Source organism: Saccostrea echinata, unplaced genomic scaffold, assembly GCF_033153115.1.
Source record: "Saccostrea echinata isolate AGI-Se365-2 ecotype Australia unplaced genomic scaffold, CSIRO_AGI_Sech_v1 ptg000029l, whole genome shotgun sequence".
In the NCBI taxonomy this organism is placed as follows: Eukaryota; Metazoa; Mollusca; class Bivalvia; order Ostreida; family Ostreidae; genus Saccostrea; species Saccostrea echinata.
Window position 1 is genome coordinate 8,184,563 of NW_026889778.1, and position 27,832 is coordinate 8,212,394.

General features: G+C 31.8%; 1 protein-coding gene across 1 annotated transcript in view; it reads right to left on the reverse strand.

Annotated features, from left to right (window-relative positions):
- LOC133194445 (ankyrin-3-like) overlaps positions 1-26,270 on the reverse strand; it is a 29,336-nt gene extending 3,066 nt beyond the window's left edge. Inside the window, exons 1-21 of the mRNA XM_061330400.1 lie at positions 25,860-26,270; positions 23,860-23,943; positions 22,887-23,108; positions 22,633-22,761; positions 21,942-22,031; positions 20,391-20,501; positions 19,940-20,059; positions 19,587-19,676; positions 19,083-19,118; positions 17,698-17,805; positions 17,360-17,473; positions 13,675-13,767; positions 13,255-13,368; positions 11,792-11,890; positions 11,359-11,472; positions 7,992-8,054; positions 6,273-6,386; positions 1,499-1,537; positions 1,133-1,186; positions 603-689; positions 109-222 (exon numbers count right to left, since the gene is read on the reverse strand). Of these exons, the coding sequence (XP_061186384.1) occupies positions 109-222; positions 603-689; positions 1,133-1,186; positions 1,499-1,537; positions 6,273-6,386; positions 7,992-8,054; positions 11,359-11,472; positions 11,792-11,890; positions 13,255-13,368; positions 13,675-13,767; positions 17,360-17,473; positions 17,698-17,805; positions 19,083-19,118; positions 19,587-19,676; positions 19,940-20,059; positions 20,391-20,501; positions 21,942-22,031; positions 22,633-22,761; positions 22,887-23,108; positions 23,860-23,943; positions 25,860-25,904 (2,040 nt within the window). The 5' untranslated portion in view covers positions 25,905-26,270. The remainder of the gene's footprint in view (positions 1-108; positions 223-602; positions 690-1,132; positions 1,187-1,498; positions 1,538-6,272; positions 6,387-7,991; positions 8,055-11,358; positions 11,473-11,791; positions 11,891-13,254; positions 13,369-13,674; positions 13,768-17,359; positions 17,474-17,697; positions 17,806-19,082; positions 19,119-19,586; positions 19,677-19,939; positions 20,060-20,390; positions 20,502-21,941; positions 22,032-22,632; positions 22,762-22,886; positions 23,109-23,859; positions 23,944-25,859) is intronic.
- Between the last annotated feature and the right edge of the window lie 1,562 nt (positions 26,271-27,832).

The window sequence follows — 27,832 nt, forward strand, 5'->3', positions numbered from 1 at the left end:
TCATATTGCCTAACCCTGTTTTTGTTAACGTCTCTCTATTCCCTTAAGCTTCTTTATAACCTCTTTTGACAGCATTGGGAGATAATCTCAATAGGGGTTACATGTCACCTTAAGTGCTCGGCCATTAATATCGGCTCCTCTTCGGATGAGAGCTTCTATCAGCTGATTTCTATCTACGGGGTCATTCCGCATTATAGCCTGGTGTAATGGGTACAAGCCATTCTGAAATAGTCAACAGTTGAGTTGTTATTCGTCTCATTGTTTGAAGATTTTTCTTTTAACAAAGACGGCAAATTAAAACCGTTTCAATTCTGTGGTGCATTTTTAATGAGAGGTCTGCAGTTATTATATCTTCACGTAATCCAATAATCACGTAATAGATTTTGTACATTTAACCAGATTTCTAGAATTATGAACGAATGAAGTTTTTTTTTATTACATCTATATCTATAACTCAATTGTGATGGTATTAACTTGATTTCATATTTACATTAGTATATAAAATATGTAAATGTTTGTTGATTATTCAATAAAAGGTGAATTAAGAAAATGTTGTTTGATTATCGTCATAAGTAAACTTGAATCGTGTATGAAGTACTTACTGCGTTTCTGATGTTAACATTCGCATCAGGATCGTTGATAAGTTCATCTAAACCGTCATGTTCCTTCCTTCGATCTTTCACCGAGGCCTTGATATTAGGAATAATTAAATGATTAATTAATTTAAAAAATGCATAATTACACTTTTGATATGGATACTGCCATTGAAATTGTTAGCACAGCATTCACTTATTATACCTGTATAAACTGCTCATAATACTGTTAATACTAAGATACATAGTATCATTGTAACATATAATATTATGCTTTATTTATAGTTTATAAATCTGAATCAACAAGAATATGTTTTAAAAAAGTAAGTTAATGACATTTAATGATTTGTTTATATATTTAACTATTTTGTTTTTCCTGAATAAAGTATCCTGGAGAATATTGTATTTTCAGTCATTTATGCTCACATGTATTATGAAGAAATGGAATATTATAACCGTACCTACAGATCCCATTTTCCATCCATTACCGTGTAAAAAAGTTCTTTGATCATCATGTTAGAAATTTAAGTGAATGAGACTTTTACCTCATCAAAGGATTGTGTTCTCCCTCTTTCTTCTATCTCTCTCGGTTCCTTTAATTATATAAAGAAAAGTAAATTACTTAATGCGAATCTTTAGGTTTATTTAAAATTGTATTATGACGGATTAATTAAGATTTGAATGAAAATAGTTGTTACATGTAAAAGGGGTTACTTTTCGTGCTTATTTGTAACGAGAAGAAAATTTAATGATAAACGTCTTTCTGACCATTAGCAACCTAACTCAACATTAATTTTTTTTAGACTTGAGACGGATCTTCGCCTTTCAAAATAAGAACAAATCATCACGATAGATTAAGTTGAACACTTCCTTTTCTCTTTTGGAAAATTAACTTTAGGACATACCGCTTTCCTGGCAGTCAGTGGAGTCTTCTTCTCTGGTTTCTTGCAACGACGATTAAAGTAATTAATCATACAAAATCCATTTATTTCATGGCAATAAATAATAACACATTATGAAATAAATGAAAAGTATCTTTCTAAAGCATTTCATTTATCTACATCTTCATGCCCATAGTACAATGTCTGTCCATTATCCAAATGTTTGAGAAAATGAATCAGCAAATCATAACAAATATGCTATCATTATTTAGGTGAAACATTCCTTGTATACAAAGGTTTACATTTCCTCTTTAAATTTTTGTTAATTGTGTTTAACTAATTTAAGTGATATGATTTGACCACAATAAATGCTCGTGCTTCATCATGAATTATAATTCTATGATTTTAAATCATCGAACACATCATTTAATGTGGAATACATCTGTGAAATAAAGTGAATTTGTCTTTCAAAAATATTATAAAATCACACACGGGATATTATGCTTGTTACTGAGTACGGAGTATATGGACACATGCACAGCATAAAGTTGTGTAATACAATTACCGTATTCTTCTTTTCTACAAAATGCAACTTGATATTTCAAATAAAAGAGAAAATTGAAAAATTCGATATTGATAAAGGTAAAATGCAAACTGTATTTTTTCCCAGTCGATAAATGACTACTTTGATGATTACAAATCTATGTTTGATTACAATCTTTTTCATTAACACAATATAGTAAAAATAATTTCTATGACAAAGTCTGTTAAATGCTACATATGCACAAGATATTCTACAATGTTTCCATAGATTGTACCTTGTCATAAAACAAGCACCACTAATTTGGTGGGGGTTTGAAAATAGAATATTTGGCCGGTTGTCTGCTTTTATTCAAATTACAATGTTACATAAATGGGTATATATTTATCTCAAGATCATTCACATTGACAGTACAAAATACTACTTCAAAGCATTGACGTTTCAAATATGCCTTACTGTGGTTTTCTTGTTACTTTAAAGCTAGCTTTTTTCAAATTTAATTTGAGAGGCGCACAAGCTTTCTTCCCACTAAAGATAGTGTACTGTAGTTTCATTATTTTTCGGTAAATAATTCTTTGTCCCCCGCTTTCACTGAAAGTGGGGGATATTAATCTGGTTCTCTCCGTCCGTCTATAGTTGCCTGTATGTCATCCTGTCTGTCTGTACATGTAACACTCGTTTCGAACGGTATCTCAAAAGCCTGGAGCTTTTTGCAAAAAAAAAAAAAAAAAAAAAAAAAAAAAAAAAAAAAAAAATTGTATCCAACTGCCTATGGCCTATAAAAGACCCCTTTTGATTTTGAGATCAATAGGTCGAAGGACAAGGTCAGAAATTCATATACTGCATACATAGTTTGCAGGTGATAACTTAAGTTTTCTGTAAGCATTGCTTTAAAACTCTCTTGACATTAAGGCCTCAGTGGTTTAGGTCAATCTTTTTTCGTTCTTTTCTTCTCATTTTGGGTTTTCCGTGCTCTTCTTTTCACCTTAACCGGGGGGCACAGTTCCGTTATGGGGTCTATGGCACTCCAAATTCACAAAAAATGATCTAAAAACAGTTTTACGCTTCATAAACTAGGTTTATCAATTGTAAACTGTAGCTTAGGAAGCGAGAACTACAGTTAACACATTGTACATGTTCATTAAAATTTTCATCTGGAAAACTATATTTGACATTGTGAACTATTGCTTACGAACGTAGAACCACGGTTATAAGCCTGCAAATATTTGTACATGATAGTTTTTGCTAATAAATATCAATTACCGGTATCACTTGTAAACTATAATTAGCATAAGATAACCATAGTAATGAGTTAATAATCGTAGATTCACAAATCGTGAAACTATGTTGATCAGATAAACTATGTTTTCGTTAACTGCAGCTTAGAGTTGTTAATCATAGTTTACTAATCGTGAAACTGTATAAATCAGATAAACGTTTTTGCTTCGTAAACTATAGTTTACATTTAATAAACCTACATGAAATATGGAGATAACGAACAGAATTCAAGCTAAAAGTCCATTTAAACAATACAATCGGAAGCAGAGCAAATACGGACCTCAATACATCAGAGGTGGGATCAGGTGCATGGAGGAGCGAGCATCCCCTGCTGACCGATCACATCCGCCATGTGCTCCTTGTCATGAGTGGGAAAAGCGGGGAAAATCCGTAGACAATTCAGTGTGTAAATAATGGCCTAACAATAAGTATGAAAAACGTCAGTCAGCATTTGACTTAATGATAGGTTGTATTTGCTGACAAGGTCATTGTATCGACCATAAAACTTGCCAAATGACTTCAAACGAGACTGTTGGTATACTTGTTTCATCAACTTGTTTGTCAATAGCTTGCCTCTGTTTAGAAACTGTTCATACGTAGAGCATGCTCTTGCGTATCGAATCAACTGGGAGACAAAAACCCCACATGGAGGTGATAAGGGTATATTGCTACATAAGTAGGGGAAGTTGACGATTGAAAAAAATGAAGTCGTCACACATTTCATAAAGCTTTGTTGTTAGGTTATCATTAACGCTTTTTCCAGTAAAATATCCAAATATGAAACAGATGTGTCAGACTCTGTGGTATCTTTTATTTCAAGCTCACTGGGATATATCGAGTCGACATATGAATGAAAGTAGCTATTGTTAATTTATAATGCGTCGTCGTTATATCAAAATGTCGAGTTGAATGCCACAGCAAGTGTTTCCTTCTTCTCATGTAGAAGTTTTTGAATAAATTCTGCTTCATTTGAAAACATCAACTGTAAAGTATGTTTAGCTCATTTTTGTGAATTTGGCGTGCCTTAGTGGTCAGCAAACCAAACATTTTACGACTGATAAGCAAGACGAGGTATTTGTAAAATAACGTATATATATATATCACAGAACTTTTTTTTTTGTTCTGTTGTTTTGTTTTGCCCCAAAACATGGGATTTGGTCCCCAACAAAATTTAATAGAAACCACATTATAGTGTTATCGATATCTATTATTATCTGTAAAATAGCTATCGGAGAGTATGTAATTTTAATTGCTTTTTCACACACAACTTGAAAGGAAGAGGTCAATGAAAAGTCTGTCTTTCGGATTTTAACGCCAAATTTATATTAATATATTTAGATGGTAGATTGATGTTGATCTTCACTTTAGACGACAGGACTTGGACCTGTTCAATAGCTTGATATTGTAGACTGTTTTTAACAAAATACAAAGAAAAATACATTTTGTTGAAGATTTTATTCAAATGTGATAAAATATTCATTTTTAGTGATGATAACTGTACAACTATCATTATTCGTAAAAAAAAAATATATGGTATAATACTAACATTGCCTAATATAGTTTATAATGTTTAGATTAAGTCCATGCTTATTATTCCATAGCTATGAAAAGATATCAATAAAGAGATAAATGTTAGGTGCGCAAAAAAATGAGATATACTGAGTATATATTTTTATGCATCAGCTATTCTTCCTTCCGGTTAATGATTTTTCTACAATGTCACCATCTGTCTTTTCTACGTGTGTTAGGGAAGGCTGCTCGAGGGTCTTGACCTTGAATAAAAGTACGAAATCAAGGTCAGATTAAAATAGAAAATGAATTTAGAATTTTGTATCGAAAGCGATGTACCAATCGAAAAGAAGTTAAGGAAGGATATTTATTTAAAGATGTACTTTTTCATATTAAATCATAGCACTTTAAAATCATAGAAATTTCCAAACTGCGCTATCTATCTCTTTAATCAGAAGTTTTATACAGTGTCATTTTAGCGGATATATGAATTTATTAAATGTTGAAATATGGCGTTAAAATCCAACAGAAAAAAAACCCCTTCATTACTTTATAAGTCAGAAAAGCAGGAAAGAGTGTGAGGAAAATGCTTCCCAATTCAAAATTTTCAAGCTTTTATTTTCCGTTTGTTGTGTCAATAAATTATTATATTTGTGATCTAATAAGAGATGAGCTATATTACCGTTATCTTCACCCCTGTATTCCTTTAATAATGTCATCATCTTCTCGTCATTGTTACTCTCGGCGTAATCGTACGGCGTCTTCAAATCCTGTATAGAACATAGTCAAAGTTATTTACATTCTCAAGTGTTATTGATACTACACAAAACAAGGGTTTGTCAAAAAACACATCCTGTATCCTAGTACAAAATTAATTTCTCTTTGCATGAGAATAGGACAACTTTTGTGTGCGTATTTCAACATTTCGATGCATTTATTGAAAAATTCAATGACGAATAAACAATCTGAATCATGCATTTCTTAGGTCAGCGAAGCATACCCTTTGGCTTATTCAAGATATTTCAAATTTCTTTAGATATAGTGAAGTCTTACATACATCGTTTTGTGGTCGTCTTTCAGCTTTGTGGTTCAGCAGGATCTTTGCTATTTTATGTTGTTTTCGTATGGATGCCATATGTAGAGGCGTGTTCCCTGCCTGTTAGAAATGCTTATTACTGATACGTTATTCTAATGTCACTCTAATATCAAAAAATACAACTCAAAGTTTAAAGTAAAACTTGATGGCCAAACATACCTTAAGTAGAAGCTTTCCTTGCATTCTCTGAAATATACATTATATTTTTTAAGTCTTCAAAAAGATATATTTACAACTTATTCATGTCATTTAATAAGTTGGAGTTCTTGTCATTAACTACATGTGTATTGACTTGAAACTACTCAGTGCCACGTGCTGTTTTAAATATACTTAACTTGATGAATGAATTTATATTTTACTCTTTTACTTCTTACTGGTATTGCTTTAGCGTTGATATCAGCACCTCGACTGATCAGACGTTTAACAAGTGTCTCCCGAATTAATGGATCGTCCTTCATGATTGCAACGTGAAGGGGAAACAAGCCACTCTATAAAATAGCAAACTAGATAATTAACTAAATCTGACAAGCTGTAAGTGTTCAGTATTGTAATTAATATAAATTGGTTTGTGTTATACATAATCTCAGGCAAGGAATAATGAAGTCAGAGCTTTAAAGCAAAATCAAATAGCAAAGATTCTGATTTAACTTAGACATTGCAGATGTATACTGCTTCCAGTTAAACTGAGGGGCATTCGAAGCGTATGAGCATGTTATTCAACTCTTGAATTTTTGAGAAGTACTGGGTGCTAAAATAACCGTGTATAATTATATGACTTGATTTATGTAGAAGTTTTAGTTGGAGAAATGTGCCATAAATTTAATGTGTATTCTTTGTTTAAATTACTTCGACAAAAAGGAAATGAATATAAAATAAAATTGAAATTTTGATTTTATCAATAAATAGAAAACAATTACATCAATTCCAAATTACAAAACTACTATTTCAAAGTCGCGTTTCGTCGTTTAAGAAAATTCCCTACAAAGCGCCCATTCTCTCAGCGTTTTGCTACGCAGTACAGTTAAGGTGACAAATGGAAATATCGGCGATTTTTTTAGATAGAAAATACATACCTTACAAGGATGGGGGCTTATTTTTAGGACTTTACTATTATCGGACAAATGTAATGTGATTGAAAACTACATGTTGAGGACGATTAGATTTCTTATTTAGACTTGTCACGTGATGTGGCAGTCATGTGATTTTAGCAAATATATCTGCAGTATTGAGGTCATCTATAAATTCCAATATTGCAAGGGCATAACCAAGCTATAAAATCTAAGTTTAATTTATAATTATTTTCAACAAATTTTGCAGTTTGTAAAAAATGGTGAGAACCTATATAGATTCTACTATCTAACTGCTAAAATTACATTTGTTAGACGGTATGCTGAAAATTTTGCTGGTCAAGTACATTTATAGACATAATTAATTCATTTGCAAGATTTCATCAGGTTCGCAGCAGTTTTCAAATATCTTCATATCTCTTGAGTTTATGTGTAAAAGATTGTCATAATTCATTGAGGGTATGCCCTTGCAATACATCGATTTATTCCGACCCTTCTATTACCCTTCAATGAATCTGCATACAAATATACGGCACTTATCGCTTGTCTAGGGAATGTACGGGAAGTATATGAATAAAATCATAAAATATACATCCCATCCAAGTTAATGGCCTTTTTTATAGCTGCAAATAATATTTTATTTAATTACAAAATACATTTTTCATTGTATAAAAAATAACTTGATCCGCCTCTCACTGCATACAAACTGCGTCAAATTTTCCGATATGACGTCACATTGACAAGTACATTGCGATCAGTGAATTGTTAATATATTGCTGTGAGGGATTTAACCAACGACAAAAATACATGTAATAGTAAGTATTGATGTCGTTTAAAGCTATCGAACAGTTTAAAAAAACAAATCATTTCATTCTGTGGTAATTTGAAGAACTTGTATTTTTGTGTGATGTCATAGTAAGCATTTCCCGTATAAATTAGGCCCCGCCTCCTTATTGTAGCCTTAACTGTGCTGCGTATTCTTTCCGATGTTGTTTTTGAACCAGGAAGTAGTGAGGAGAGTGTTACCGAGTTTTGGACATTCACGTTGGCCTCTGGGTCCCGCAATAATTCATCAAGCTCGTCAACTGGCTCAGTCTGTGATAAAAAGACAGAATTGTTTACCTCAATCATTTTATAGAGATACAGTTTTAGCAATTTGGTGTTTGACAGTATTATCTATTTGTTCATATTTCGAAAAGAATTATTGAACAGTTAAAGTTCATGTAATTATATGTAGAAAATCAAACTAATCTTGAAATATAATTTGACTTGCGCATTTTACTATAAAGGATAAAAAATATTTAAAAACAGAGAGAAAAAAATGATCGAAAAAAGGAAAAAAAATATAGTGAGTGTCATCTTGTACAACAGAAAACAAACCTTATTTTGTACCTTTTGTGGATTTATTTGAGAGAAAGTATACTTCGTCCTAACTCAATATACCTCTCAAATAAACTAAGATTGTTCTAAAAGTTTCTCTTACAAAAATCAAAAGGAAGAAGATAATCATACTGCTTTTTATGCTGCATTCCGTTAATTGTCCCCTGCTTTCACTGAAAGAAGGGGATATTAATTTGGATCTGTCCATCTGCCTGCCCTTCTGTATGTGTGTAAAAGTTTCGTTTCTCAAAAAGACTAAGAGCTTTTGCAATGAAACTTTTCATTATAACTCCCTATGGCCTATGCAAGTCCCATATTTATTTTGAAGTAAAAAGGTCAATAGTCAAGTATTCATGTATTGAAAAAATAGATTCCAGATGATAACTTTAGTTTTCGTAGAGCTTTTTCAATGAAATTTTATATCATAAATCCAGTGACTTAAAAAAACCTATTGGATTTGAGTTCAAAAGGTCAAGGTCAGATAATTACACATTGCAAATATGGTTTCTGGATAATAAAGTTCTCTTTGAGCCTTTTTAGTGAAATTTTATATCTTCTTTCAAAGTGGGGTATATTAATTTTGGTCTGCCAATCCATATATCCTTCTGTCTGTGTCACACTTTCGTTCGCGGATGATATTTCAGAGAGCCTTTGAGATTTTGCAATGAAATTTTATATCATAACTCCCTTTGACTTAAAAACATCCTTATTGATTTCAAGGTCAAAAGTTGAAGGCCAGAAATTCATATATTACAAAAAATGATCTCCTTATCATAAATTTACCGGTAGGTTTTGCAATGAAAATGAAATTCTATGACATTAGTCGATATGACTTACAGAAGACCCCTATTGAATTTGAGGTCAACAGATTTTGACCAAGGTCAGAAAATCATATATTGCATACATATTTTTAATGTAAGCTTTAGTTTTCTATATGCTTTTGCAATGAAGCTTAATGAGTATCCTTTAATTAAGGCAGACCCCTATTCACTTTAAGGCCAGAAGCTGAAAGGTTAAGGTTGTACGTGTTTCTTTCTTCATCGTAATTTTCTTTAGGTCTTCCACTCTTTTTTCCATTAAGCGGGGTACATAAATTCCCTGAATTAAATTGTTCATATTGGATCTCCTTTCAAAGAAAATATATAATTCGTAATTTTCTTCACGAAGCCTTTGCAAAGAAATATATGCCAAAAGTACCTAAACTTCACGCAAAAATGAGCAGCTTTTTTACATTTTAAATTCAAACGAGGCACATTTGGCCCTTTACATACACACAATTTCTTTTTCAACAAAACATATTGTGAATCTACAGTAAGTCATGGTTAAGAGATGGAAAGTTCATTGCTATGCGTTACTTTGATGACTTTTTATCGCCCCACTTCGACTTGAACTACCCTCAGTGTATTCTTTACAGAGTGTGTTGGCATATGGAGTTGACAAATTGTAATAGTATTACTCTTCTGATTATTTTAAAGGTTTTTATTAATACTTCTTTGTGCAACTTCCATCAAAAAAGTTTACTATTATGATTGATAATTATAATTTACTTTACTTCAAACTTTAATACTTGATACTCTAATTTGACTAATATGATGCTTTGAAATAAAACTTTAACTTTGATTAGCATGCAAATTTGATATTTTACAATGATATGTTTATTTAATTTGAATTTAGAATTTGTTTTTCAGAGAATTTATATCTCTCTAGAAATTTTATTTTAATATCAAAGCAATATTTTTTTTTATTTGATAGAAAAGAGAATTGGAATGAAATATATTAATTTGAATTTCATATAAGGAATGCACAGCTTTACTATATTAAGAATCAATTAACTATCATAACTATATTTTCGTCAAATCTTGTCTTAGAGTCCAAACCAGACTTGCATATTTGACTATATGAATATCATACTAGTATATTAGCACCGGGAAATTTTTTACCAACGAACCTAAATTGACAAAAAATATTTTAGTTTTTAAATAAATACATGTATTGCCTTCTTTAGTAGATTGCAAGTAAACATGCACACTTAATTATTATCGTTTTTTTTAAATTATCTCAAATGATTCTTATTTGAATTCGCAAAAACCTATTTTGTTCCAAATTTGGTTAAAATGGTTCAGGAGTTTTGGAGAAGATGATGAAAACATATATACATGCACACATACGTTGGATAAAAAGCGTACTTGAACCTCCGATTCAGATTAGCCAAAAGGTAGAGGGTGTTATATTTATGACCCACTCTGAAAAACCAGTCTTACGAGCGAAGAAAGGACTTCTTAGGGAAAGGAACTTATCAACAATACTCTGGATATTAAACAAAACAATCCAAGCTCAATCTTACCTCAGTGACCTTTTTGAAGTTGAAAACAAGAAAAAAGTTATTAACTTCCCCAAGGTGAAGTTAGTAGTGCGCAATAAAATAAGGGTATGTGTTTCTCAAAGAATCTTTTTTCTACCTCGCTTTACAAGTTATTTTTTGAAATTGTATATTCAAGTAATAGTGTGATTAAATACAATACCACACAAAACATAAATACCTGGTATGGATCATCTCCTGACAAAATAACCAGAGTATTAAAAGCCAGTTGTAAAATATGAAAATAATTTATTGCATTATATCACAGACATATCAATAATTTAACGAGAATACATGTACATTTACAAAACATTGAAAGACAAAATAGATTCTATAGTTATGAGCTTGTACAACTGTTACAGAAGATGATTGCGGTGCCCATACCATTACAACATTAAGTGTAACACATCACACTTAGAAGTTTGGATATCAAATTAAGGTGTAGGATACACACATAAATATGTTGTGCTAACCAAAGAGTTTATATTGTTAGAAAGAAAATATCCTGAAATCATGTTTCATTTATCACATAAAGTAAGGATTATGAAAGAACACTGGTGTAAATGCCTCAACGATGCCTCAAGTTAATAATAATTGATTGTGACGTCACAGAAAAGGTCACGCATGTGCAGAATGTCTCTGTCATAAGATGGCACAGGTAGAGGATTTGTTCTTACTCCGCTGTACACGTTGTTCTTGGTCCTTTAGAAGTCTCATCATCTCCGCATTACCATTCTCTTCGGCATAGTTATAAGGTGTCTGTCCCTCCTGGTTCAAAAACAACATCGGAAAGAATAAATTACCCATGTTACTTAAAGTTCTTAAAGAACCTGCTAGGAAAAATCTAGGAAGTATATTTACCGACTTAAACGCTGAATAGCTTTTGAACCATCAACTTCATCGATGGTCAAAAAAGAAACCTTTCTGATTGATTCAGCAGTAAAAGTAACAATTACAAACTATTGTCGACGTATGATACTTACTTTAAATTACAACAAATTCAATAAAGTGTATACGCCGTTAGTTGGTGATATTGTTGACGTATTATACTTACTTTTTATCATACTAAATGCAATAAAATACATACGTCATTAGTTGGTGATATTGCTGGATCGTAGGACAATAAGATCCGGACGGTGTCCAGTTGATCCCTGGCCACTGACATATGGAGTGGAGTATTTCCAGCCTGTAAACACCGTGATTACAATAAAAATCTTTATAAAGATGTACGCAAATTTAAGTTAAAAAGTTCACTGAAACTTAATGTCGAAATGATATATGTCATCGTTTAAAGAAGTAGTACAAATAGTTGTAGGTGTTACATACTGTAAAAGTACAATACAGATATATAGTGAAAGAATCTAAATATTAAATGCAGATATGTAGTCATTTTAGTAAACAGCACTTCCAAAACTTCACACAATGTAAATAACGTCAATTATACATATCTTATCGATGTTTACTTGTCATTAACTTAATGGTTTAACCTTGATTTTTACCTTCTTTCCAAACTGTTGAGATAAGAATTTTGAAGAACATGCGATAGGTTTAACTTAAATTTCAAGGAATATTTTAAAGACTTAGATGCTATTGTATTTTGTCAATAATGTTTATACAGTATACATAAGAAGACAGAATGTTAAACTCAAAATTCAGCTTCTATATAAAAATATTGTAGAAGCGTATTCTACTTTGTTAAGATGTGTTAAAGAAAAGACATGGGATTAATACATTAGTACTAGGTAATAAAATGAAACTTAGATATTTGTGCCACAAAATTGGCAGAGAATTTCTTTGTAAACTTAGTTAACTTCCAAATTCGTTGTTTTATTTTCAAAAGGCACACCCACGGATATAGTAAATATCACATTCAATAGTGAATTTCATACTGATGCAAAATATAAAATTTGTGAGATAAATAAAGTGTGCATGGTTTATATGTTTTTACAACAACTCTTTTACCTTTAACAGAGATCTGCCTTGCGCTCGCTAATTTCAGAAATATCAATAGAAATTATAGATTTCTTCATAAAGTTAAAACAATCAAGCAAACAAACACAATATATATAACAAAGAACAATCTATGGAATACATGCGGTGTTAGTTTCCTATTAACAGACAGCAGCATGTAGAAGATAAACTCTAAAGCAATTTTAAGCAAAGATGAAAATTCTAAATTCAGCTTTATACCTCGTTGTGTTCTTCATTCTAACACAAGGATACAACGTGTCTTAATTGAATGAAACATTTTTTTATGAAATATAATTAGTCAAGTTCTGGTTTTGAGCTTTATGTTTTCGTTTCTATTCACATGGCAAAATTTGGTACCTTCGTAATTCAAAGAAACAACTTTTCTTAGATCTTTTTATAGATTCAAACATATTTTTTAAAATGATTTCCAGCACTAAATATTTCAGAGGTGAGCAAGTTTGTAGCTTGGAACAAGTATATGTCACAAGACAAAATACTTACATATATACAGGGATGCAAAAACTTTAAGGTAAACTGTCAGTATAGATCAAACATAATAAATGTAAGAAGCAAACTCACGGGCATGGCTTTAACATTTATGTCAGCCCCTTTGTTAAGTATTCGTTGTACCATATTGTTCCTGCTGGCAGGGTTATTTCTCAGTATTGCAACATGTAAAGGAAACAACCCCATCTGCAACACAATATATTCATTATTGAACAAATAGTATTCTTAGCAGTCTTTACATTACAACCATAAAATAATTATAATTAAGGCTTTTCCCTGTTTTACAAAATTTAATATGAAAGATTTTATTCATAAATGATCATATGTTGAGATGTGATCTTGTTAGTTAAAAAGATGTATATTTCTAAATGTCTGAAATATATCATTACATAATCTTATATGGTACATATTTGTCTGAAAAATCTGAAAAAAAATGTCGTAAAAGTGAGAGTGAACGATCAATGGTATGGATGACCTTGACCTATACACTACCGAGTTAGGAACGTTGAGGTTGGCGTCTGGATCACTCAGCAGTTCATCCAGGTCATCTGGATTATCCTCCTCTATAGCGGAAGTGATGGATTCCTGACAAAGAGGAATATATTATACACAACCTTGAACTTTTGACGGAGACTCATTTAAATTGTTCTTGTTTCTTAATCGAGCAAAATGTCCCACTAACTTCAAATATTTGAAACTATACATAAATTAAGAAATAAATTGTTACTAGATCTATATACATTATTTCTATTATTAATATTTCAAATAAGATATTTAAAAAATCTAACTATGTGAATGGATTAATATCAAACATAAGTTATAATGATACCAAAACAAAAGTTAGTTTAAATATATACCTGTCATTATACATTACTGTAATTTACTTATTTTTCGTGGGGTCAAATTTTCGTAGTTTGTGGAAAAACTTGTTGGGATTTGATTTCGTGTGGTGTTGTAATATACATGTATATACATATTTTATGAAGGAAATGTATTCGTGGGTCTCTTTATCACACTAAAACAACAAAAGTAAATCCCCATGAAAAAAGTAATTTTACAGTATTCTGATTATACAACTAAAAGTTTACTATGATTATGCGATCATAATAAAATCAGTGACAAATTCTAATTGGGTCTACATCGAAATATTCCTGGGTTTTCACATCTGCGACCAACATGAAGCAGGTAGAATACTACGCAACTATCAGCAAAATTCATTTAATCATTTTCTCTAGGATACATGTATATTCTGGTTAGTCTGAACATCAAATTAAATGTAAAGCAAACAAATTTTCAAAATCTGGTTAATATAAAATACATGGTGCATGATAAAAAAAATTGTTTCTGAAATAAAATGATTAATAAAGGAAACTAGGATTAGTTGCTACTTCTCACCGCTGCTGGACTCTGAGGTCTTGGATGACTTGGAGGGGGTATAGGCTAAATACAATGGGGAAGAAAAAAATGTTATATCTCACTTGTTTACCCTGGTATGACAAATGTAACTAATATCATATAAATGTTATGGAACATGACGGTATCTCAACACAGTAATTCATCTTGATTCAAATAAACAACACCCGTACGCTTATCACATCTAAACTTCAAAATGTATTTACAATTAAACGTCCATAATAATTACTAATTTAAAAAACATATTACCTCATGATTATAAAGCGTGTCTTACGACTTTAAATTATTATAAAACGTTCATACTACACTGTACTCTAAGATATACATGTATGTACTTTGGTGAGATATCATATGATACGTTGAATCTTCACTATAATACATGAAACTTTTATTACGATACTTCGAATTACTATGAAAAGTTACATGTATCACGAGAAACTTCTTTTGACATTTGGAGTATCATTATTTATCACATTCCAAATTTAGAATGGTAATGTGGAAATAATAATTTAATATATTTTATATTTCATTTTTATTAAATAAAAACTTGGCATTTAAGACTTTGATAAAATAATCTTAATTAAAATATATCAAATGTAAATTCATTGTAAAAAAAAAAAAAAAAAAAAAAAAAAAAAAAAAAAAAAAACTTTTCATTTTACTTTTTTAGATTAGATTTACAATAGTGATAACCTTCATGCTTTTATTTACTAAAGAAAAATCTCCGATATATTAATATTCTAAAGTTAGCTTTAGTTTATAATAATTCTAAACCTATGTTTGCTATAATAAACTAAAGATTAAATTATTTTTTAAAATCTTGTTCTTTCTGAAATATTCCATAGTCAAATGACAATTCATGGACATACTAGCATCGACTTGAATTTCCATTTTATATTTTACGTTTTGATATCTTTCAAAGTACAATGTGTCTTGATACATTTTTAAAGCATATGGAAAAGAATACTAAACAGTGATTCAAAGGGGTAACACAAGTAAAATTAAATGTAATATTTATTCATGAAATTAAGTTGGGTGAAATAGCTATTGTCATTTTGTGCAAATAATAATAGCAAAATCATACAGCATTTAGTTCCGTACCTTCACAACGACAGATATTTCGTGGTTTCGACTAACAACATTAGTATTCAGTTATCTGATAGCGGGTTTCTTTAGCGGGTGTACAATTTGGCATTTTTGAAGAACTTTTTTTTTGTGGGTGGACAAAGAATTCTATGGCGTTGCAGACAGGTGGCATAATTTTGCAATGGACAATTTTGCACTGCTCAACATAAGAATGTTTCAGACACCTCAGATTTGTAAAGAAAAACAAAAACCATAATTCAATATCATAAAAATATGTCAAATTATGATCGAAGTACTTTTGTAGTGGGCCTAATGCAGAATCAAATACCGGTAAGTGTAGGGAGAGTAAGCTCATCTTTCAGATGAGTTTTTAGTTCGCTTGTCAGTTTGAATATACCGATTCAAACAATAATAATTAAAGTTAAACCAAAAGAAATGAATTTAAGATTTATGAACAGACTGATCAAAAAAATGTTCTTGCATTCAATAGTTTTACGCAAGGATGACATTTAGAGATCTTTTGAACGGGATACTACAAAACTGCTAAAATTAGCAAATGTAAGCAACCCGCTAAAAAATCCCGCTATTCGGTATCAGTGATGATGATGAGAAAAATCAGCAATGTTACACATTTAAAAAAATACATCAACAGGCAGGAATCGTCACATTGGTAATGTTAAACTTAATAGTAACAATTCAAAATGCTGAAATAAATAACATTTAAGTGATCTGTTATGTAAAGTGGTGCGGTTTTTGAGAGTTTTAACAAGTGAAGGGCAGAAGTAGCAGAATAAACGAAAATAAATACAATTCTCTGTGTAAAAAAATGTGATAATCTTAATGGAAAATAAAGAAAATAATTCGAAGAAAAAGTGTATCTTAGAAAAAAGACGAGTAGTGATGCCAGAAAACTGATTATGAACTTCTGTAACGTGAATTAAAATTTTGAGACAGGTGAGTACAAGGAAGGCAATAATAAGCTTACTGTGTCTTCCTCAATAGGTGGTGTGTCCTAGAAATATACAATGTTTCTCGTAAACACGTCAATTATGAATCATTCTTGGCGTTAAACAAGGTTAACTTCCATATAGAGATCATTTGAAAGTAGATTGACTAAGATTCTAACAATGGCCTTTGTCTAAAATTCCCATCTTAAGCACAGTGAGTCCAATGGCCTGTTTTACAATTAACATGTACAAAACAATCAAGTACATTGATCGAAGAGTTACAATATAACTTTTATCTGTAACTTATTTTTTTTTTCTGATTGTTCAGATGCTAGTAAGTATTTTTAAGAATTAAGAAGGTTGAATTTTATACAAAAGTTGGTTTAAAACAGAAGGAAATGATATATCAGGTGTCTGTAATTAATTTTTTTAAAATAAAGAGACTTCTTTTTTGTCTCTTTAAGACAATAAAACATTGAGTGTTCAGCATGCATTTATGATATTTACAGGTAAAAACACAACATGGGAGATGACGGATCTACATGTAAACCCAAAATAAAAAAAATACCGAAGCCCATTGTTAGTAACATATGAACAAAAAGGACAATGTTAGGTCACTATCAATTTGACACCTTATCCAAAAAGAAAGTCCAGACAAAGCTTAAAATTAGTTGTTGCATGCACAAAACAATAATTTCTATTAAATTTTTATGGACGGGCATGCAACAAACCTCATGGTCGGGTTCAATATTCCGATTTTGTTCTGGCGATGGAGATGGAGTTGGTCGCAGACCTCTATTAGGGGAAGCTCTTGGCAGTGTGGAAGAGTCAGACGACGTCGGAGACTACACGTATTATAATAAAACCATCAGGTAAGGGATTTAATTGTATAATCACACTCAATGTACCAAAATAGTTATATTGAAAAAGCGCACATATTAATCTCTTTAATTTGATTAACAGCTAACTAAATTTGGTTTATGCACACATTTAAGTCTTTACAAATTAGTTTTTGCATGCAAGCGTTATGAATCTCCGTTCTAGTGTTAGGAATCCGCATGCAACAAACCTCGTGATTTCGTTCGGGACCTCGGTTTCTTCTGGGCGTTGGCGATGGTCTCAGAGCTCTAGAGGGTGAGAGAGGCGGCAGTGTGGAGGATTCGGACGGCGTAGGAGACTAGATATACAGGAACAAGACCGTGAGTCTAAGAGGGAGTTTTCTCTGATATTTCTATTTTCTACAATTTATTGGTTTTTGGCAGTTTAAGGAGTTTAAACTTTTTTGAAACAATATATTACAGTGTCAATCCAATTTGCGTTTTAGTTTTGAGATTATTGTTATAAATGATATGTGATTATAGAGCAATAAATAAAAGACACAATTTCAAATTACAAATCTTTGAGTTACATGAAGAATTAAGATATCCTCAAATATTCAGTTTTCAAATGGTATGTGATACCTTCGAATTCACCTCAATCTAATTTGATATCAGGTCATTGTTTACAAAAATAATTAAATTTTCAGTGTGCCTTTCTTGTCTTCCATCAGCAAAAAAAGTATATACAAATGAATCAGAAATATTGATTGAAAACATTCTGAAATTGATAGCAAAAATAAAACATTGGGTTTAAAATAAAATAAATATAATGAGGGGAAGAGAGACATTTTTTTAAGGTTTCTTGCCATTCGAAAATGGATTACATTTCTCAATGGATGCATGCAATAAAGGGAATACATTTTAAATATGAAACAATGATTAGGTTAAAATATATACTGGGTAATTGAAAAGTTATACCTTTGACGTTTGACCAGTTTGGGGATTGGGTGACCTCGGCTTTAAACGGGCTGATGTCCTTAAATCCGAACGTACAGCAATTGGGGAAGGCTTCCAGGGGATAGATGATCAAATTGCATCAATTTTTAGGGAAAAGTGTCTAATTTTTGTGTTAATTTGGAAATGCCCAAGTTGGAAGAACATTATAATTTGCATCAGCAGATAAAACTCATATGGTTAATGACATTATCCAATGTCAGTTACTAATATCGTAACCAACAAAATTTTAGTTTGCATATTTCACAGAAAATACATCAAAAAAAATATTGATTTCCCTCTCTCAAAATCGACCTAATATCATCTCTTTTCCTAATCGAAAGATTTAATTTAAATATTAGCCACGCCCACTGGCACCCTGACAACCAATTAAAGAAGCTTTAAAGTCAAGATTACTAGATGCGACTCCATTATGAATATATTAACACAGAATATAAGAACTGATTTTATTGGAAAATTAATGCATTATGATTTTCTCACAAAATTAATTGAAGTCACTGTTGGGTATCAATTTGTATGATACAAGATGTTTGATATGAAAATGAGAAATGAATGATATATGTCAGAAAGAAACCGCCAATATGTGAAAAGCATATGTATAAAAAGTTTTGGTATACCGTACCTGGCGAGGGGGCGCTGCAATAATTGGAGGGGGAGGCTAAAAACCACAAACATACAAGATCATTCACATGACATAATCTAGCAAAAACTAGACAAACAAAATATGATTTACAAGGAATTAAGGACCACTCGTTCAAAGTTCCTATGATTTTCCAAAAGAAATCTGATTTATGACTAAGATTTTACAAAATTTCCGAATACTTTGCATGGCAAAAATTTGAAAAATTCACTTTGTCAATACATTTATTTCGGAAACAATTAATATTCTCTCTCTTATCAGATTCCTGGGCTCAAAGAAACTTAAACGTAAATCTTATGTACTTTTTGTTCCTTTTTACAATATAATAACCACAGGTATTGAACAATTAAAATATATTCAACAGTCAAGAGTGAATAGGTAATCAATGTTCTAAAAACAATAATAGCCAGATCAACACACAATATACTACAATGTACATATACTTTGTCTTAACTAGCACTTTGCACATAATATCTAGATACATACTGTAATTCTAGCTGTTTTCTGTCTTTTGAGTAACTTGACAACATCCAGGTAGTTTCTACTCTCCGCTAATGCCAGAGCATCATTACCATCCTATAAGAAGACGGATTCATTATTATCTGATTCTAACAGACAATCATTCTTGAAAATTTACTCTCAGACAATGCAAACTGCATTAGTTTATGGACAGCATGTCGATTGCTTGACCAATTAAGAAAACATTAATTATAATAAAAAACCAAAACACAAAAACAATTTCACTCATTGTGTTTACGGAGAAAAATTAAACATGCATTGATTTGTTTTTATGAATTTCTGGATATATTGATGAAAAAAGTTCTAAAAATATCACAAACCAGATCTTTGTGAGTTGGATCCGCTCCCCATTTTAATAGTTGATCCACCACGTTATACATTTGATTATCTTGTCTGAGACTAGGTCTCTTTATTGCCAGATTTAAGGCTGTATCCCCTTCCTTTACAAAGCATATAAAATAAAATTTACCTGTTTTTTTGTATCAAACATTGCAGAAAATGCATGAAATTTCTTGAAAAATCAATGGTTTCCTAACATATACAGAAGAGGATGTAATCAAATTTTTGTCTAGGAATATCCGTTGTATTCTAGGGACAGATACAAAATACTTTAAAGTTTACACTTAAAGTGGTCTATCTCACATTTTTCACATATAAAAATTTATTTGGATGGAAAGAAATATATTTATACATGTATATTTCAAAAGAATCATAGTGAAATACATTTTCCTTTTGACTAAATAGTGTAATGAGATAATGAAGTTCTCTTACGTAATCCCTGAGATTGACATCTGCCTCTGCGTCTACCATTCGACTGAGCAGGTTTAAAGGGGGATGTTGGTAAAGATTGGTGAACATGTAGTGTATAGCGCCAGCGCCATGCTACAGGAAACAAAGCAAACACGGAATTTGCTAATGCATTGTCATATCGGCATATGTTGTGTTAAAAGAAAACAAAGATGACGGTAATTGATTTTCTGTTTGTATTTCTATTGTGATCCGAATAAATAAATCCATTTAAGCATAAGATGACGGTAATTAAGTTTCTGTTTGCATTTCTATTGTGACCCGAATAAATAAATCCATTTAAGCATATGCCTTATTCAGACAGTCATAATCTGCCCCCTGATCAACACAATCTAGTGCCCCTTAAGCATATTTATGTAGGTTCTTACATTATTCAGACAGTTAAAATCTGCCCCGTGATTAACACAATCTAGTTACAATCTGCCCCCTGATTAACACAATTTAGTTACAATCTGTCCCCTGATTTACACAATCTAGTTACAATCTGCCCCCTGATTTACACAGTCTAGTTACAATTTGCCCCCTGATGAACACAATCTAGTTACAATCTGTCCCCTGATTTACACAATCTAGTTACAATCTGTCCCCTGATTAACACAATCTAGTTACAATTTGACCCCTGATTAACGCAATCTAGTTACAATTTGACCCCTGATTAACGCAATCTAGTTACAATCTGTCCCCTGATTTACACAATCTAGTTACAATCTGTCCCCTGATTAACAAAATCTAGTTACAATTTGACCCCTGATTAACGCAATCTAGTTACAATCTGACCCCTGATTAACACAATCTAGTTACAATCTGTCCCCTGATTTACACAATCTAGTTACAATCTGTCCCCTGATTAACACAATCTAGTTACAATTTGACCCCTGATTAACGCAATCTAGTTACAATCTGTCCCCTGATTAACACAATCTAGTTACAATTTGATCCCTGATTAACGCAATCTAGTAACAATTTGACCCCTGATTAACGCAATCTAGTTACAATTTGACCTCTGATTAACACAATCTAGTTACAATCTGTCCCCTGATTTACACAATCCAGTTACAATCTGTCCCCTGATTAACACAATCTAGTTACAATTTGACCCCTGATTAACGCAATCTAGTTACAATCTGCCCCCTGATTAACACAATCTAGTTACAATCTGTCCCCTGATTAACACAATCTAGTTACAATCTGCCCCCTGATTAACACAATCTAGTTACAATCTGTCCCCTGATTTACACAATCTAGTTACAATCTGTCCCCTGATTAACACAATCTAGTTACAATTTGACCCCTGATTAACGCAATCTAGTTACAATTTGACCCCTGATTAACGCAATCTAGTGCTCCCTTAAGTAAATTTATACAAGATCTTACCTTATTCAGACTGTTAAAATCTGCCCCTTGTTTAACACAATCCAGTGTCCCCTTAGTAAATACATGTCAGCTCTTACCTTATTCAGACAGTTACGATCTGCCCCCTGTTTAATACAATCTAAGGCCCCCTTAAGTACTTACCTTATTCAGGCAGTTACAATCTGCCCCCTGATTAACACAGTCTAAAGCTTCTTTTTCATTATTGTTCATTACAGCATCAATGAGTCGCCCCTGAAAAGTCAAAATTCAAATCTTCCATATCAACAGTAGTCTAAAATGTTCATCTTGATTTACATGTACTGTCATTACCTATGATATAAGTCATACATTTATTAGGCTTTGGGGAGTTACATTTATCTAGGGACATGGAATGTAGTATCACATTTGTTCCTGTTAACATCAACATTTGTCAGAACTAATACATGTACGAGTATATCACTTTATTGTACAATGTTTATTGCGTGATTTTTTATAAGTTTTATAACTGACAATAAGATATATTTTACGAATTTGCTTTATTCTATAACTACAAAACAAACAGCATCCAGAAAGTTTTTTAATGCATTCCATGTATAAGCAGATCTTTATCTTATCGATGCACCTTTGAAAAAAGAAAACTCGTACCGAGTGTTTTAAAGAATCCATGTATTTTATTGTAGAATAGGTCTAAGTAAAAAATGCATGGTGAAAGTGGGATTTAAACACTGACAATGTAAACAAAAAGCTTTCGATTAAATAAAAAAATATTTCTGGGCAATACCTTTGGATTTCCTAAAAAAAATACTATTAAAAAAAACTTATCATTTGCTGAGAAAATACTCCTTTCACTCACCCCGTATAATTCTCCGAGAGACTTTGTGTAGTATTCTCGGGCTTCCTCGGCAGTCATTGAACCATCTAATACATTAGCCAACTCAAAATATTCCTGCGCCATAGCCACATCATATGGCGTTCGTAAGTTCTGTTTGAAATAGAGAAATAACATTAAGCAAAAAAGTTTTTTTTATATGAACGAAAGTATAGTATATATTAGTCTGTTGATTACACTTGCAGTGTTCTCGAATTTACTCTGGTATTTTTTTTAACCTTGTTTCGTATATCAAGATCTGGGTTGTGCTCTAGAATCATCAGACAGGTCTGAAAGGCCAACCGAAGGACAGCGTGTTTAATGACTAAATGAAGGACTGTGTCCTCATCTGTAGTTGTCGTGGCATTGACGTCACTTCCTATTTTAAGTAGAGCACTGATAATGGACTCCATGTCTTCTCTTCCGCTTAATGCGACAATATGTAGAGGCTTCTGACCATCCTGTGTATGGAATAAATATTACATCAAATACTGGCCGACAGAATGACCATCTCGATTATACAAGAAAAGTGTGTTCTTTCTTGTTTTACAAGATGGAAGTAAAACATTTCAAAGCATCACGCAATTAAACAGGCAAGTCAAATGTCACTGAAATGTCTGAACAGTTTTGTGACATTGATACATATTGTATTCTGTAATTAACTGTATGTTAGCCTAATTTTGTAGAGATCTATAAAACGTCTATAAGTTGTACATCGATCCATGTTTGTCAATAAGCAAACTATTCTGATAAAAGTTGTAGTTGGCTATCTGAAAACAAGTAACTAGAGCCAACGTATGCTCTAATGCAAATGAATATGGTATATTTCATGGTTTGACAGTAGTGTTTGACAAGAATTAATGAATGGAGCCACCAAAACTGCAAATTGCCGAAGAATCGAGTGAAACCGAGTCTCGCGAAAGGATAAATTTCCAATTTAAAAAAATACATTTTTAATATCCACAAAGAAAATTCCAAATTTGATTGAATAGTGAAATAGAGAATATTGAAAAGATGAGTGTTGAATATTAAGTTAATTGATTAAAATATTTAGAAAAGTGTAATTTGCTCGAGATGAAAATATAACTCCAATGTATGCCACAGCTATATCACCAATTTGGTAATCGATTCTTTTCCCAAGTCAAAGGGATTTTAGAAGCACCAAAGAGTGCTGTGACAGCTCTGAAATTTTATATGAATTAGGAGACTGACCTTGACCTCCATGTTGGCATTACCGCCCACCAGTCTGATCAGTTCCTCTACCTGCCCCTCCCTGCAAGCTTTGTAGATCTCCCTCTGTAAAAAGAAAACAGTATCAGAATTACTATAGTTACTCATTACCAGAAATTCAATATTTGAGTGAAATTCGTGTGATAGATGGGCGTTATTGTACATGTGCATGTATTTGTATGTTTCAGTATCTGCCGATCAAGTAGATCGAGGTTACGGGGAATCTGTCATTTCATCGATGTCCATCGATAGCTTAATATTGACACCCTCTGTCAGGAACGGGTCCTTTGTGAATTAAAAAAAAATTGTCTAGTCTATATCCCAGATTTACATTTAGCTTAAGTTGTCGTCCTTTATCTAAATTAGCAATAAATGTGTTTAAACACACGATTAATTCTTTGTAATATATTGTAAATTTAGGTGTTATTCGAAACAAACGTACATTATTTTAGAAAAATGTTTTGAAGGCATTTTTTCATTCAAGTTGCGACGAACAATAAAACATTTATCTGATAAAAATATGTGATAAAAATACACGATTCTGCGATTTCGACAAGGACCGGGGCAATTACATATATTCAAAATGTGTCTTGGGGTTTTACATTTGTGGGGATAAATCAATTACATTACGTGTTAGACAAAATAGATATAATATACCACTTATAGGTAAAGATTAAAAGGCACTAAAGGCTAGAGGTAAATCAATTTCAAAGAAGGAAACTACAGTCCCGTGAGAGACGAAGTATTGTAACAGCTCGTTTTAATCTATTTCTGATTGCTGGTGTCGATTTCAAATTAATTGGCGATGTAAATTATTCATGTTAAAGAGAGAAACACGCGTTCTTAAACCTTGAAGTGAACAACTTTTTCCCCTTCAGAATTGCATCAGAAACCTCTGTCTGTTGCATTTATTTGTACTTGAAGATAATCAAGTCCTGAAAAAAACTAATTAAAGAATCACCACAGGTTAAGATAGAATGCAACAAAAGGAAAATAAAACACGCCCTGACGTCGACAGAACTATAGTTACCGATATTGCAAAACAAAAAAGACAGTTCTTTATGTTTATTATACGTGCTAAGGAATGTTTTCGAAAGTCGAATTCTCTCATTAAAATATTTGTTCAGGTTTCAAGTAGCACGCCGTGCTGATTTCTTAACTACTAGTAAGTATTCCACACATTGAGACCTAAAATTTAAAGGTCTAAAGTTAAAACTTTGTTGAAACAAGGCCGGTTAAATTTACTGCCAATTTAAAAGTTTAGAAGGTTAATCTAACATATTTAGGACAATGTTTTAATTCAAGACATGGGCGACATGCATTTTATATTCAAAACTATTGTACCAACACAACCTAAGCTAAATGAACGTTTTTCTTTCTTTCAATAAATAACAAATTAACAATTTTTAATTAGTGAGAGAATAATTGAACCACTTACGTAATTTTTAAGGCGATTAGGTCTGCCAGTGGGACCTCCAAATAAATCTCCCTGTCATTTTTGATTTACTTGCTTATTAAAGGTAAACGAAACTCTCAGCAAAATCAAACTAAACACTTCATTTTACGTGTTTTAAAAGGTTATGAGATGAATATAAATGTATTAAGAACATGCATACCAAATAGAAAAAAAATATTTGTATTCAAACAAACTTGATTATTTCTGTTCTAGTCACGCTTTTTGTGGGTCGGTGGAGGGAGATAGGAGGGGGGGGGGGTCTTTGATCTTTTTGGATAAATCTGTTTATACAGTTGTATCTGATCTATTTGGATAAATCTGTTTATACAGATGCATCTCATTTAATTTTGAATACGACACTAACCAATCACCAAAAAGAGTATAAAATCGATACCAACATTGACACACAAATACAGGTGTTCATAAATAACAATATTGAGGGGATTGTATTATTTTTAAATTAAAAAAAATAAAATTTGAATTAAAAGTCTAGTGTTTAAGATTATGTCTCCCTGTTCTTTCTTACCTTTGTGTCGTCCAAGTTATCCCGATTCCCTCTCAGCATCGCCATTCTCCTAGGCTTTTGTTTCAGTGAATATAAATAAACTAATTACAATATTGATTATGTTTTCCTCGGCTCAAGTTCCTCAGATTTTTCTTGGCCTTCATCTCACTTCTCATGAGACCCGGAAACGTTTACGTCATATCGCACGCGATCACGACAGCAGACGATTCCCAAACATGGAGACAGAAATTGGTCTCGAAAACAATCCAGAAAAAATTACAATCACTCGAGAATACATTCAGAAAAAAATATCATGAAAAATTTCGATAACATATATCCTGGGACATTGATAGAGTGTTTCTTAGTAAGGTATGGACGGATTAAGTTTTAGCTGTGATAAACAGGTATTTAAATGTCTGATTTTATCGTCCTGTGTACCTGTATAGAATTTGATAAGACCGGCCATTTAGATTGGATACAAGCAGATACATTTAAAACACTGGTTTAAGTGGTGCTGGGTGGACTTTTAAATGAACCACAGGCCAGGCTAATATGTCAGTACAGTATGTTTTCGTTTTTTTTTAAATCCATTTTCATTTTCACTTTCTTGTATTTTTCGGTAAGAAAAATACATGTACCGAGAAATAATCATTTCCTGGCATAAATGCGGCTGATTTTGTGTTATGGCATAAAACATGTCAAAAATATTAATTCAATGTTTATATTGAAATTATCAGATAAAATTTCTTTTTGGATTAAGTTTAACTTTTAAAATAAAACTTAAAAGCCTAACTGGATTGCATGTATACCGTATAGAACTTCCTGGAATAATGTTAATCGGAGTCTCCTTTACTCACTGTATACTACAATTGAATATATAGTGTAAGTAATAATTCTTTAAACGAAAGTGTTTTATATCCTTTTTCATTCAAGCATTCAAAAACAAATTAATAAAAATACAAACAGAATAGGGATGATCACGCAAAAGAACAAGAAAAAAATATTATTAATATATTCAACCTTCTTAAACTCCTGATTCGGTTTCTGTCTTATTTAAAAATTGTATGCTAAAGGTTTTCTGAACAATTTATTAATTGTTATAAGGGAAAAATATCAAATGTAAACAACAGATGACACCCATGAATTTTAATGCAATGCTTCAATCTACGTTTTCCAATTTTCTCCTTTTATAAATGAAAATTTTCATACATCTTTACAATAGATTTTCGTCTTTCAGAAATGGTGTGATTGCAATTCTACCACAAGATTCACTTCACCTTTGTATAGTAGTCGTCTTTAAAGTAGTCCCTACATACCTTAAGTAGGCATAGAAATTTCAGCAAACTAATTCCACGTTCAATATATTGGTAAGTTAGTGTATATTTTCAAGATGAGAGAAAGTAAAAAGCTGAGGTTGGAAAAGTATCATAATGATATTATTCATCCTGATATTGACATTTTAAATAAAACTTTACCATTTATCCTTTTTACAAGACTCTTGTAATGTAGACGGCTGCAGATTTGGAGAAATTCTGTATAATTTATTCATCAATTAATGATCACGTGACCGATATACTAATAGACCGTTTCACGATATGATACTAGTATATTTTGGTGAAATAGGTTGTAAAATCAAATTCAATATTCGTCATTTAATTATCTATCAAGAAAAATTCTACCGCCATGAAACGTAATTAATTTTCCCTGCTAAAGAACAGTACCGCAGTTATCGTGAAAGTTATCGTCCCCGAATTAGGGAAGAAAACACGCGATGAGAGGTCATGGCCTTGGCTGGGTACTTGAGCAGTGTTAGTAATTTCAATACTGTGTGTAGGTAACCATTAAATACTAACATGCACCAGGCCCTTGAGACGCGTGGGGGGTGGGGTGAAGGTGTGTGTGTCAGAAATATTTCATTAAAAAGCATAAAAATTAAAACAATCCATGCGTAATATCTGTCCTTGTCATAAAAAAAAGAGAATCTGAACATTTTT